This window comes from Thermobia domestica, chromosome 1 (assembly GCF_964235325.1).
Source record: "Thermobia domestica chromosome 1, izTheDome1.hap1.1, whole genome shotgun sequence".
Lineage (NCBI taxonomy): Eukaryota > Metazoa > Arthropoda > Insecta > Zygentoma > Lepismatidae > Thermobia > Thermobia domestica.
This window is the reverse complement of record NC_137454.1, coordinates 127,623,878-127,636,203: the sequence shown is the minus strand read 5'-3', so window position 1 is coordinate 127,636,203 and position 12,326 is coordinate 127,623,878. Positions and strand designations below refer to the sequence as shown.

General features: G+C 33.0%; 1 protein-coding gene across 1 annotated transcript in view; it reads right to left on the bottom strand.

Annotated features, from left to right (window-relative positions):
• orb2 (cytoplasmic polyadenylation element-binding protein orb2) overlaps positions 1-12,326 on the bottom strand; it is a 244,668-nt gene that overhangs the window by 14,090 nt on the left and 218,252 nt on the right. Inside the window, exons 4-5 of the mRNA XM_081763185.1 lie at positions 9,066-9,178; positions 4,409-4,619 (exon numbers count right to left, since the gene is read on the bottom strand). Coding sequence (XP_081619311.1) covers positions 4,409-4,619; positions 9,066-9,178 — 324 coding nt within the window. The remainder of the gene's footprint in view (positions 1-4,408; positions 4,620-9,065; positions 9,179-12,326) is intronic.

Here is a 12,326-nt window from a genome sequence, read left to right as displayed (position 1 = left end):
CAGAACAATATTCAAGATGACTTCTAACATTGCAATAATAAAGAATAAGGCATGTTTTAACAGACTTAAAATCTTTGGACATCTATTTAAGAATTCCAAGAGTCATTCTCGCTTTGGAAGTTATATTCTCAAGATGTTGTTTGAAAAGCAATTTACTGTCAAAAACAATACCTAAATCTTTAATAGTGTCTACAATTATAATTGGAGTATCATTTATGTTATAAGTGAAACAAAATTCGATTTGTTTTATTCGTAATAATCATTGAAAAGGTTTTGTTACAATTTAAAGGTAGTACATTGTTTTGAGACCAAAGTAGTATTTTATTAATATTATTTTGGAGCATCAAACAATCATCCAACTTTACAATAGTTTTGTAGATTTTGAGGTCATCTGCATATATCAAACAATTATAATAATAATAATAATAATAATTATTATTATTATTATTATTATTATTATTATTATTATTGCTGCTCCGCAGAATTAAAACTGTCAATTATTGGCAACGACGACACAGTTTTTAATGCTACAAAAATTAGTTTTTCTCGAAAACCACACATGCAAATTTAAACTTTTTTTTAAAGCTCGATAGGATCCATCGAGTGGTATATGTACTACATTTAGACTATTATAGTCACACAAAAATTACAGTTTATCGTAATTTTGTGCTACACTACACTAACTATGGCGTGTATGTCGTCACTAGAGTCATACTGAAGAGCTTGGTAATAGTATGCTTCAGTATCAGTCTCAACTTAATAGGTGGCGTGGTCGTCGTACCGATATTAACTTTTATTACAAAAAAAAAAAAAAAAAAAGTTTCAATTCTCGAGAACTAAGAATGAGCTTTTCCACTGACGCAAATAACATTATGGAATTTCTTTACCCACACTATATCTCTATTTTTATGCTCCTTCATTCAACTCCTCCGTAGCTTTCTATTTCAATATTTTTCACTGTTCCACATTATGGATGTCATATTTATCTACAATGATTTTCTGTGGGCAGTGTCTCCTTCCGCTTTCTCTCTCACATTTTCCCACCATCTCAGATACTTATTCAGATTCTGATCTGGTCACACGTTCTTCAGTAGTAATATTCTAACATAGTATTTAATATGGTCGACAATAATACACGACCGGACATTTGTGTCTAGTTTGTTCTATTCTTCACTCCTTAACTTCCAAATTATGCTATATTTAAGAAGGAAAAATTTTATAGAACATTCTAGTCCATCCGTCTGTCTTGTCGACAGCATCAGAGAAAAACTGGTAAGAGAGATAGCAACAAATTGTTTTTGATACGGATTCGGCGTCTCAAGAACAGGTTCGATCACCGCCTTTTATTCCTCTGTTGAAACTGGTTTCAATTTTGTATCTCCACAGTTTCGAAATAAATCAATCACAGTGCCACAATGTAACTCACTTGTTAAAACTCCGAACCAATTAAAACAGAGAATCAAAAATCCGTGCTACCTGGAACTGTTGTCTTACGAGTTCGTGTGAGAAACAATATTTTTTTCTAAGACGTTTGCAAGACCTTTCAAGACTAATTTTTTCAAGGTACCATATTGTTTGAGAAATGAGCAGCAAAAATCGACTTTTAATGTTGGATTTTCGGGTCAAATTATCTGAAAATACGAAGTCGATCTTGTTTTCTTTAGAGAGTTTCTTCTGCAGTAAAACCGGGAGCTCAAAGTTTTTTCTTTCTTTCTTTTTTTCTTCAAGAATTTTTAAAACAAATTATTGAAATATTTAATTGCTGAATCTCTATCAGAATATGCAACTCTCGTAACAAAACACCTACATATTCTTACTAGAGAGAACTTCGAAGAATTCTATTCTTGTATCTTCTTAACTAAGATCCTCAGAAACGTTGAACATTTCAGTTTGAAGGTCAAACCACCTTTCTCGCTAACTTTTATCCTTTACTTCCTTTGAAACGAACAGACTTTAGAATGTCACAGGTAGCAAAATCAACGTTAACACTTCTTCCACATACAAGATATGAATTTTATTGAGTTTAACAGTTATAATTATATGATTTCCAATTTTTTTAAAATAAAAAGTTAGTTTTATTGCAACAAAAGAAAAAAAATGATACGGTAAGTAGCTCATGCTTTCTTCACTGCCTCAAAAGGTTTTGCACGAATCGATTTGGCTTATAGTTTAAAAAAAAAAAATCTATCCGTGCTGAAACTGAAATAGAGCTTTAAACAACAACTACACCATCCACTCATCATGCTGCACGGAACTTCAAAAATAACAACTTTTTTTTCTTCACAATTTTGTTGGAAACCTTCCCTTCATGCAAAATATTATTTGAGTAAATACAGAAACTAATGTAGTAAGTCAATAATATTCTACTTTCCCCCCCCCCCTCTTCTACAACTTGAAAATCCATGTGCAGAATATGAGCACTGCAATTTCCACTAATAATCAGGTCAAGGTAGTCATGGCACAGAACTCTTTTTATTTACTTATTTATTTTTATTTTTTTATTTTTTTTATTTTATTTTTTTAGCCTCAAAGCACCTTTACACTAACATTCAGAGCATTAATCTAATTTGAAGAAGTTTCATGCAGTTCAGGTTTTTAATTCCATATCTTCATGCATTCTGTATACCTTTTACTCTACAATGGTCAAGAAACTCAGATCTAACAAACTGTGTGCTCTCATTTCAAAATTTTGTATTAATGTGCATCTGTTTCTGCAGTAAAATGTGAATTTACACTTTTTATGAAACAAGGCAACAAACTATTCCGAAACAGATCCAATATACACGACCAATAAGATTTGGTCTTCATGCATGGTTCTTTGCTACTTCACACTGCAGAAAACTGAAAAATCTTTATTATTGTTTATACTTTAATTAAATGTTTACCAATAATGTTCATAGCCCAATAAATCCCAGAGAGTAAAATTTTCACACAAAACGAAAAATTACAATATTCCACTTTTCAAAGATCAGTACGAACACTTGTATACTATATTAATACGCGTCTTACAAGGATACGATAAGCAAGAATCGAGTACAACTATTTGACTACAAGTCAAACACAACAGTCAGCAATTTTGTTCTTAATATCTTCAAGAATTCACCCATATAACAATTTTGAAAATTTGTCGCGCCATACCTGCTTGTAGGATAGTTGGCCACTGTTGTTCATACGGAAGCAAGATGGTAATACGTTCACTTGCCGACAAAGTTTTACATACACGAATATGTCCAATACTAACTATCACACATGGAAGTGAAGCGCGGGGCGTAAAGCAGCGATTAGTTTTACTATTTTTATCTACAGATAAACATAAGAGGGAAGTCTAAAACTGACTGTATTTTGTTTGTTTCTACGTGAATTCGAAAAATTTAGTTTTTACAAGAATTTGAAAGAAAGCTAGACATTTGCATTTCTACACAATGCTCTTTAAGTTCTTTAAACCCCATTTAGCCATTTGAAAGAAATAGGAACTACACATTCGAATCAAATGAGCACGAAATTTAAAATTATACTCAAATTTTGTAATTATAAACCAAGAAGAATATATTTTAAAACCCAAAAATTCATATCCTATTCGTAATTATCATCTGACACTTTTATTTTATCATATATCCAGCTAGGACCTCCTGTGTTCTAAATAAAACTACGTTGTAAGTGCTTTTTCGACGGTTTAATTGATACGAGCAAGAGTAGGATGAAAAGAAATATTAAATAATTAAAGAAAAAATAGAAGTAACTGAGGAATGTCAACATGAACCCAATGTATCTTAATCAAGTTTCTCTCTTTAATATTCCTTTTCTTCCCATAGCTTATCCTCTTTGTCTGATAAAATATCAGCGTGAGCGCTTCGAATATAATTTTCTTTCATCTGGGTTTTGTAATAGTGTTTTCAACTAATTTCTGGCAAGTAATTTGCTTTCCATACATACACTTTGAAATTCCTTTCAATTTTTTTTTCTTAAAATAATGGAAACATCTTAATAAAATGCAAATTATCTGATTAAAATGGCGTTGGAAACTTGTGTCCGTCGCTGAATTGAACCATATACCTCGTGAATCATTTCCACCGTACATATCAAGTCCAGGTATAGTTTAACAAACGCTCCATACAATCAGTGAAAATGATGCCATCTGAATTTCACAATTCCAAGTTGCACAATACGTGACCACGTCACAGGGTCATGACCTTATTTTCTAAAGCTTGAAAACTTCAAGTCTAAATTTTAAAATCTGGTGTATGGCAAGAAAGATATACATTTATTATTTTTCTTTTCTTTTCTTTATTTTTACAGTTTTCTTGTAATCATACTTTTTTTAAAATCATTTCCTGTAACAGCATTTATAACCATATGTAACAACGTACTTCTTTCAATATTTTATAATTTTATAGACTAAGATAATTACCTGCTTTCAGTGGTCGAGGAACGCCACCCACGAAGACAGTTTTGCGAGGGTCGAGGGGCATGGAGGCATCAAGCACGAAGTCTGCATCAGACAGACGCCAAGGTCGTATCTGCACTGGTTTGTCTTTTATAGTTGGAGAGGATACACATAAGTAAAGCTTATCATCATCCTGGATGCACGCGTCAATCAACTGTTGAACTGAACTCTCATCCTAGAAAAATAATTTAAAAAAAAAGTGAGTTATAGATTATTTGCAACCATACAAAATATCACACACTGAACTTCGTTTATGCATGGAAATATTATTCACATAGTTCATACGTCCTACACATGTCTCGTCCTAAATTATTTTCGTTTTTAATATATTGCTGTTTGTAAAGCTGCCAAGAGATGACAACGCGTTCAAACTCTCAGGATTTGGAAAGGTGAGTATGAGGTATGAACTGTACCAATTTCAGCGGGACACTGCACAAGTGAGTTCAGCAGCACTCTCGGTTCGATACTCTTAAGCACTACTTGAGGCCGGTTTACGCAGCACTCAGGAATGGAGCGTAAATAAATAGGAAACATGTGGGCAAGCATCACTGTGCTTCGTCAACGTCAAAGGGCAAAATATAAACAGACAACTGCGTTCGACGGGGTCACATTGTCAGCCTGTATGAAAGAAACATTTCGGTATCGTGAAACTGGTGAGCGTACGGGAAATGCCACCATGACACAGATGGGTATGTGGAATGAATGGGCGGAAGAGTTGAGTACGCAGCAACAATTGGGCAGTAAACCGAGTGATGTGATCATACCATAGGATGACAGACACCTAGTCCGTATGCCGTGACGAATACAATGTGTTAACTCGAAACTAGAGCACAGTAACGGATATGATCAGTCTGCGTCGATAGTTAGACGACATCTGTTGAACACTAGCCTGGCAGCAAGCATGCTTTTATGTCGGCCTCATTAATCAAAACTATAAACGCCTCTGGCTATGAGAGTCACACGAATGCCGTCGCTGGCATGCTGAGTGGCAAATTATCTTGTTTTCGAACAAGTCCCACTTCAATCTCCTCTACAGTGATGACCGATACGCGCTACACGGTAACATGGTGAGCAAAATTGTCATCGTGCATTATTGACTGGCACAGAGCTGGACGGTACAGCAATTACAGAAGACTAATAAGTGCGCGTTTGAAACCACACAACACACATGCTTATACCAATTTAATATTCAAGGTAACATATCATGACCTCTGACTTTCAATGATGCAAAACATGATAGCACAATCCAACCCAAAAGCATAAGTGGAAGGCATGGCAATAGGTTCAAATTTACACAAACAATAACGATTTAAAATGTATCTATAGCTCTTACTTCGCCTCAATACTAGCTTGCAAGATGTAAACCTGTTTGTGCATCTTTGGGTGAAATGACGTAAGTTCATCCTGTTGGTGTTCTCACATCAATCTTTGTAAGAATGGTTTTCTTGTCCACAGTAAAGATGTCAAATTTCTCAGGGTATACAAATAAAGGTGAAGGGCCATGAGGATGTAGGTTGCTAAGTTTAACCCCATTGCTATTTTTATTCACATTCGAAACACATCAAAGCCACCAGTGACTTTTATACATGCATACAACAAACCTTGTGATATTACTGAGGTATGATTATTTCAGCGTTAGAGATTCATTTCTTATAACTGATGAATTTAAGAACAATTTCGTTTGGATGATATGGTTAGTTGGAATAACACAGTATAACTTTTGTGTACCTGCAATTGTGCCAATCTTTTCAAACCGCTGTTGAAGGAGGGGTTATTCTTCATCATACTCAACGTTAGTTGTATAATGAAAGTGACACAATGTAATGTTTTTACACCACCATTCAAACAACTGTCTGAGTATCATTATCTGAGAGTTGTATGAACACTGCAGACTGGCAGGGGCAGAAAGTTTCTTGATAGCACCAGCGATACCACCACACGGCCCTTTGCCATGTAATGTGGCAAAAAAATGCCACTCTGCACAGACATTGAAATCACTTTAATGATAACATATGTTGGCAAAATTCTTCCTGTTTTTATATTGGACTGCCAAACCATCTGAAAGTTATATATGTACTTAGGTGTTCTATTGAAATGGAATATCATAAGTTAATCAAATGACGTTGGAAAAGATCAACACTCACAGTGTCATATTTAAGGCACTCTGATATTATAATAATAAAAAAGTCATTTGTTGCAAGGGTTTATAGATTTCTACTGTATAATAAACAACAAAAAACAACAAATGGATGAATGGTGGCCTGTGCATTGTTCCAGTGAAATCTCTGTACCTCACCCTACAGAACAAATGCATAATTCTCTGCAAAGCCACATAATATAACCTGTCACAAACCTTCTCTTCCAGATCACTTAAAAATTCAGACTGTTGGATGGCTATGAAGGAGTGCAGCCGGAGCAATTGTAATTTTTCTTCAAATGTTTTCAAAAATTCTTCCACATAAAAAATAAATGTCTCGAGGGTTGTTCTATCTGTAGATGTCCATATTTTGTATGTTATCCCATCAATTTCACTTAACTTAAACAACTCAGCTCGGTGTTCCATGAGGAAATGTGCATCTAGGCAGTTTTCACATGATGGCATATAACATTTTGTCTGTGCAAGATTACAAATTATCTGAGCAGGAAAGTGTTCGAAAGTGTTGTCAGTCAGCATCACTTGTCAACTCGTTCAATCTTAAGGCTTCCAATATTAACTAACTCACTCCATAGTCCATGGAACTCGGAGGTTCAATGCCGCGTTCACAAAAGCTCTCCATTGATTTCTGTTCTTAGCCAACTAGCACGTGCAGTTCATCCAGTGTTCTTTGATGATTCCCATGCACCCTATTCTTCAGGTACCCTTGTAAGAAAAAACCAAAGAAAGGTTGGCTCAGATGATCTGGAAAACCATAGATTCTTCGAAATTATGCAGTCATCAAAGGAGCAGATATTGAGTTGCATGGAGGCACTGGATATGTAATATAAAAAGCAATCTTATTAAAAGCAACCTTCCGTTAACTCTTTGCCATCGAGTTATTCAACAAACTTCATAAATATGAGACTGTATGTCTAAGTGTTCACTGTCTTGTCGGAAAAATGGGGTCAATAATTTTCAAAGCAGACACTACACATCAGACAACTTTTTCAAAATGTAGTACTGTTTCAACAAAAACACTGGGAGTTTTGGCAATCTAAAATCTGGTGTTTTGAGTGTTGATGTAGTCTTATATGCAAAACCACGCTTCGTCTAAATCTTATTATGAGAAGAAAATCTCGTTGTATAGTAAGAAAAGGATAAAGCCATTGACATTAACGCTTTCAATTTTTGCATTACATGCATTCACTATATGTAGTCAAATGTTCGCTTTCTTTGCTGCTCTTTGACAATAATCATAAAGTAACCAGTCTTCTGGCTTAATTCGCGCAGTGATTTCGTGGTAAATCACGTAGTAAGCATGCCAAACATCATTCATGCAAATTTGAGGTATCGAAAGTCGATATTTACCACTCACGAAGAGAAACGAAGCGGTTATATCGAGTTTCTTCATCAACGAAAATATATGGCTTGCATAGCACATTGCGAACACCAAACCCTCATCGGAATATCTTTTATGTTTTAAGAATATGTTATCCAGAAAATTTGACGAACACGCTCTCGACCAGAATATTTGCTCACTTACTACTACGTAGTTTTCTCATTAATATTCAATGATGATAGTCATAGGTTAGTTTCCGTCAGTGCTGCTAGTTACTCTCCCATAGTTACTGCTACATAATCTGCAATATCACGTTTATAACGCCACAGAACGCAAAATTCTATTTCAATGTGTTTGAAAATTTGCAACTTTGTAATTTATCTGTACGCTTCACGAATAACTGTCCTCGACATATTCATCACTTAAATGGGAGTTACTAAACATATTCAATTTTTGGAATCTATAGAAATCGTATTAATGTAAGAAATTAAGTACATATCACATTTCGAAGACAATATTATTTCAAGGTTGCTAAAATTATTATTGGGTACCACGACTGCTCTTTATGTGCATGATTTCGGTTTCAATACACGCAAGAAGTACACTAAATAGAATAGTTTGAAATATTTTATTATATGTCTTGTACTTTATCATGACAGTAAGTAAAGAATATATAGAACATTTAATACAATCACAACAAACATTTTAAAGATACCCTCTGGTTCTTATTTAATTTGAAATATTTCAACAATACACACATCTTATAAAAATGTAAACTAAACATTTCGCTGCTGCCTTCGTATAAATTCGAGTGTCATAACCAGTTGCCGCTACGAGGTCTTTGAATATATTTAAGGAAAAGATATCTCAAGAAATCTGCGTTCGTAATGAGGTATTCATTTTAATATCTGAATTTTTCATCCTTTGATCACATATTTGAAAACATCATGCGGCCAAGCTCTAATGACGTTAAAATATATTTGAAGGCAGCAAGGAAAAGGTTATCAATTGAAATAACAATAGATCTGATTTTACGAATATGTCTTAAGGGAAAGGCAACTCTCATTGTGTCTCAATAATATCACTAATTGGGTTGAATTTAACAGTTTGATTAATACACTAACTACACTTTTAATATCACTTGCCTGGAACAGAAGAAAGGCATATCCTTTGGGAGGAAAGTAGGATTTACTTTCAGCCTTATGAGGCCAGTCTACTACCAATGGACCGAAACGTCTAAAGCTTGCTGTAATTTCATCTATAAGGGAAGATAAAAATTGCATGTATTAGATAAGACTGCACACAAAACACAACAAATGCAGCTTATTTTTAACTTGAATTTACTTGATATATAGAAACAATTTTTTGTTCACATGTCTTTACTCTTAAATGGACATTCTTGTTTCACTTATACTTTCTCATACCACGCTCAAACAAACAAACAAACTAAATAAATAAATAAATAAATAAATAAATAAATAAATAAATAAATAAATAAATAAATAAATAAATAAATAACATTTATGATTGAATTTATAAAATTATGCACGTTGAATTTATATATATTTTGATTCTGATCCTGTATTTATAGTAAACAGGTTATTCTTACTTTTGTAAACAATTTTCCAACTTTACAAACTTCACCAGAATTGAATTATTTCTTTGTCTTATAAAGCCCCATACATTTATTAACAGGGAAAAAGAAGCAAATACAAAAAGATAAGTACTATTCGTAAGCTGCAAGAGCAAAAATAGTTCTAAATACATATTATGCTGCAATATCGAAACTGATGAAGTGGATATTAGATAAGTGATCGGGAAAATATTATTTTCATAGAAAGGAAAGTGTCTCTAGTCGGAAGTGGCAGTTGAATTAATTGTATGATATGGGATAGTCTTCTGGGGAACGCTACTACATTCTCATTTAGCAAAACTTCCGAATTATCGCTGACATAAACTGCAAACATTTATATAAACAATTATTTAAAAGTAAGGAATTCTAACTTAAAAGTAAGGAATTTTCACGGTTTCATATTGCACAATTACAACACAAGAAATAAAAACTATTAAGACGTACTTCTACCTGGGCACTTTAAGAAGCAAATGCCCACGAAACATGGGAAACTATAGCATTTATAATAATTTTCCTGTACATATTAGGGCATTTTTTCTGTAAGTTTGTATTCGATAAAAAATTCTGGAAAATAAAGTAGTTTTTTTTTCACTTGTTAACTATACTTCTGTATATATAATTTTGTAACCGAGTAATTGCCATACAAAACTTACTGTACCACATGTAATCAAACAGTCGCATAGGCAAGGGGGAGCAAGATATTATGGAAATATTACAATATATAAGTCAAAATCTTGTTACTAACAAAGGTCCCTTCGCAGATATCTTAATACACCAAAAATATAGAATGCTCAAGTTAAATCAGACAATACGTAAAATACTAAATTACACGAATTTAAAACTGCAGGAGGTATGTGGCTAATTCGGGCTAATCAAAACAAATACATCTAAACTTATTAAACAGACTGCTGAAAATAAGTATATCTGCTGACGAAGAAAGAAAAAAAGCTGACGAAACATTTATTAACGACTTCGTAAAAACAGCAGATTATATAGGAAGGTAACCACATGGAAAAAGAAAACTTGTAATCGACAGTTGTATAACTAGTTAGTACAATAATTTCGTTGATTGTTTATTTAAAAAAAAAAAAAAAAAATTCCTTTACTAAATTTACAACGAAGTCGTCGTATTTTGATTATTCATCCTTTAGATTTTTAATGTTCGTGACGTTAATTTCATATGAAGATAATGTCACGAGCTGTACACACACAAAATCAAATGAATTTTACTGAATTAAACTCTGAATGGAAAGCAGTGCATGGCCAAAACAGTTACTTAACTCCGATGCTGCATGTAAACAAATCAATGTGTAGTTATCTAAACGACAGTAGTATATTTTATATATTCTTTGAGTTATAAGCATTTTAATATTCAACTTACCCCGAAAAATCAGTATATAGACTTAGGAACATGTTTTAGGAATTAACAATAAATTCTAATATACTTATATATCACAAATAGAACTTTGGTATTGGAATCTGTGTGCCCCAAGTAACATGAAAGTGCACTTAGGTGAAAATAGCAAAATTTGCACATTCGCGATTTTGGCATTGAACCGACGATGTATATTATATTATATAGCTAATTAGAGGAAATAGCATTATAAACTGAATTTAATTCTTTGTAAAATTTATGATGGAGCTGAAAATAATTTTTTAAAAAAAAATCAAATATTCCTAAAATACAACGAACTATATTAATCAAGGATGTATAGTATTTTATATATCATGTACCATATTTTTATATGTACCATATTCATATTTATAAAATTAATAATATGGACAAGCACCTTTGTAAAACAAATGTAAATACTATAAAACATGTGTAATTCGAATATTATACATATTCTGATGTCCCTATTCTCCCCTATCAATAAATCGAACATTATATACATGCTAGGATGAATACTGGTATAATGCTGTTTACTATAGGGCCTCAAATAAGCACGATAAAGAAAAGACGTTGTTTCAAATGTTCCACACAAAACATTCATACTACACACATGAAAATATAAGGGTACAGTATTTAAGTACTGATACTGTAAGTACTGATCAGGCATTACTGTTTGTTGTACTGTAATACAAACTGCAAGTAAAACAGAAAAAGGAATTCTGAAAATATCTCAAGACTCCTGTAATAAACTGAACTTTAATCGTGTCAATTTTCCATTAAAAGGAACGAAACAGAACAAGTCATAAAATAATGAAAACTAAGCATGCTGAAATCAAACAAAATATAAAACGGATAAACAGAAATTTCATTATTCGGGCCAGTATAAGTTATATATATATATATTTAAAAAAAAAAAAAAAAAAAACCTACAGCAGAAGATTGTGAAACCCCTCTGACCAGGCAGAGTGTAACTAAAACTTGACCGAAACCCCTAAGGTGCTTGTTGAGGAAACAAATATTCACGGCTGTCAGTAACTAACTAAATTAATTAATTAAAAATATCAAACGATGGTATTTTACCTTTGATGCAGATGAAATTACGGAAATTGGTTAACAGACTATTTTTCATTTTCAAATCACATACATATGAAGCTTTTAAATAATAAAAAAATTCAGGAAAGGTTTTAAGAAAATCCGAAAGAATTTCTGTTGATTTCTAATCGTAGTAATTCCATCTTTCTTGTTTCAATGGGATATTTGAGCACTTCTCTTTGCAGCAGTGGATTCGCTGGTAAAACAGGGTTCGAAATCACACGAGTTGAAGAGTTGTGTTGGGGAGGAAGAGGAGGGGGGCAAAAATGAAAAAAAAATCTTAATACT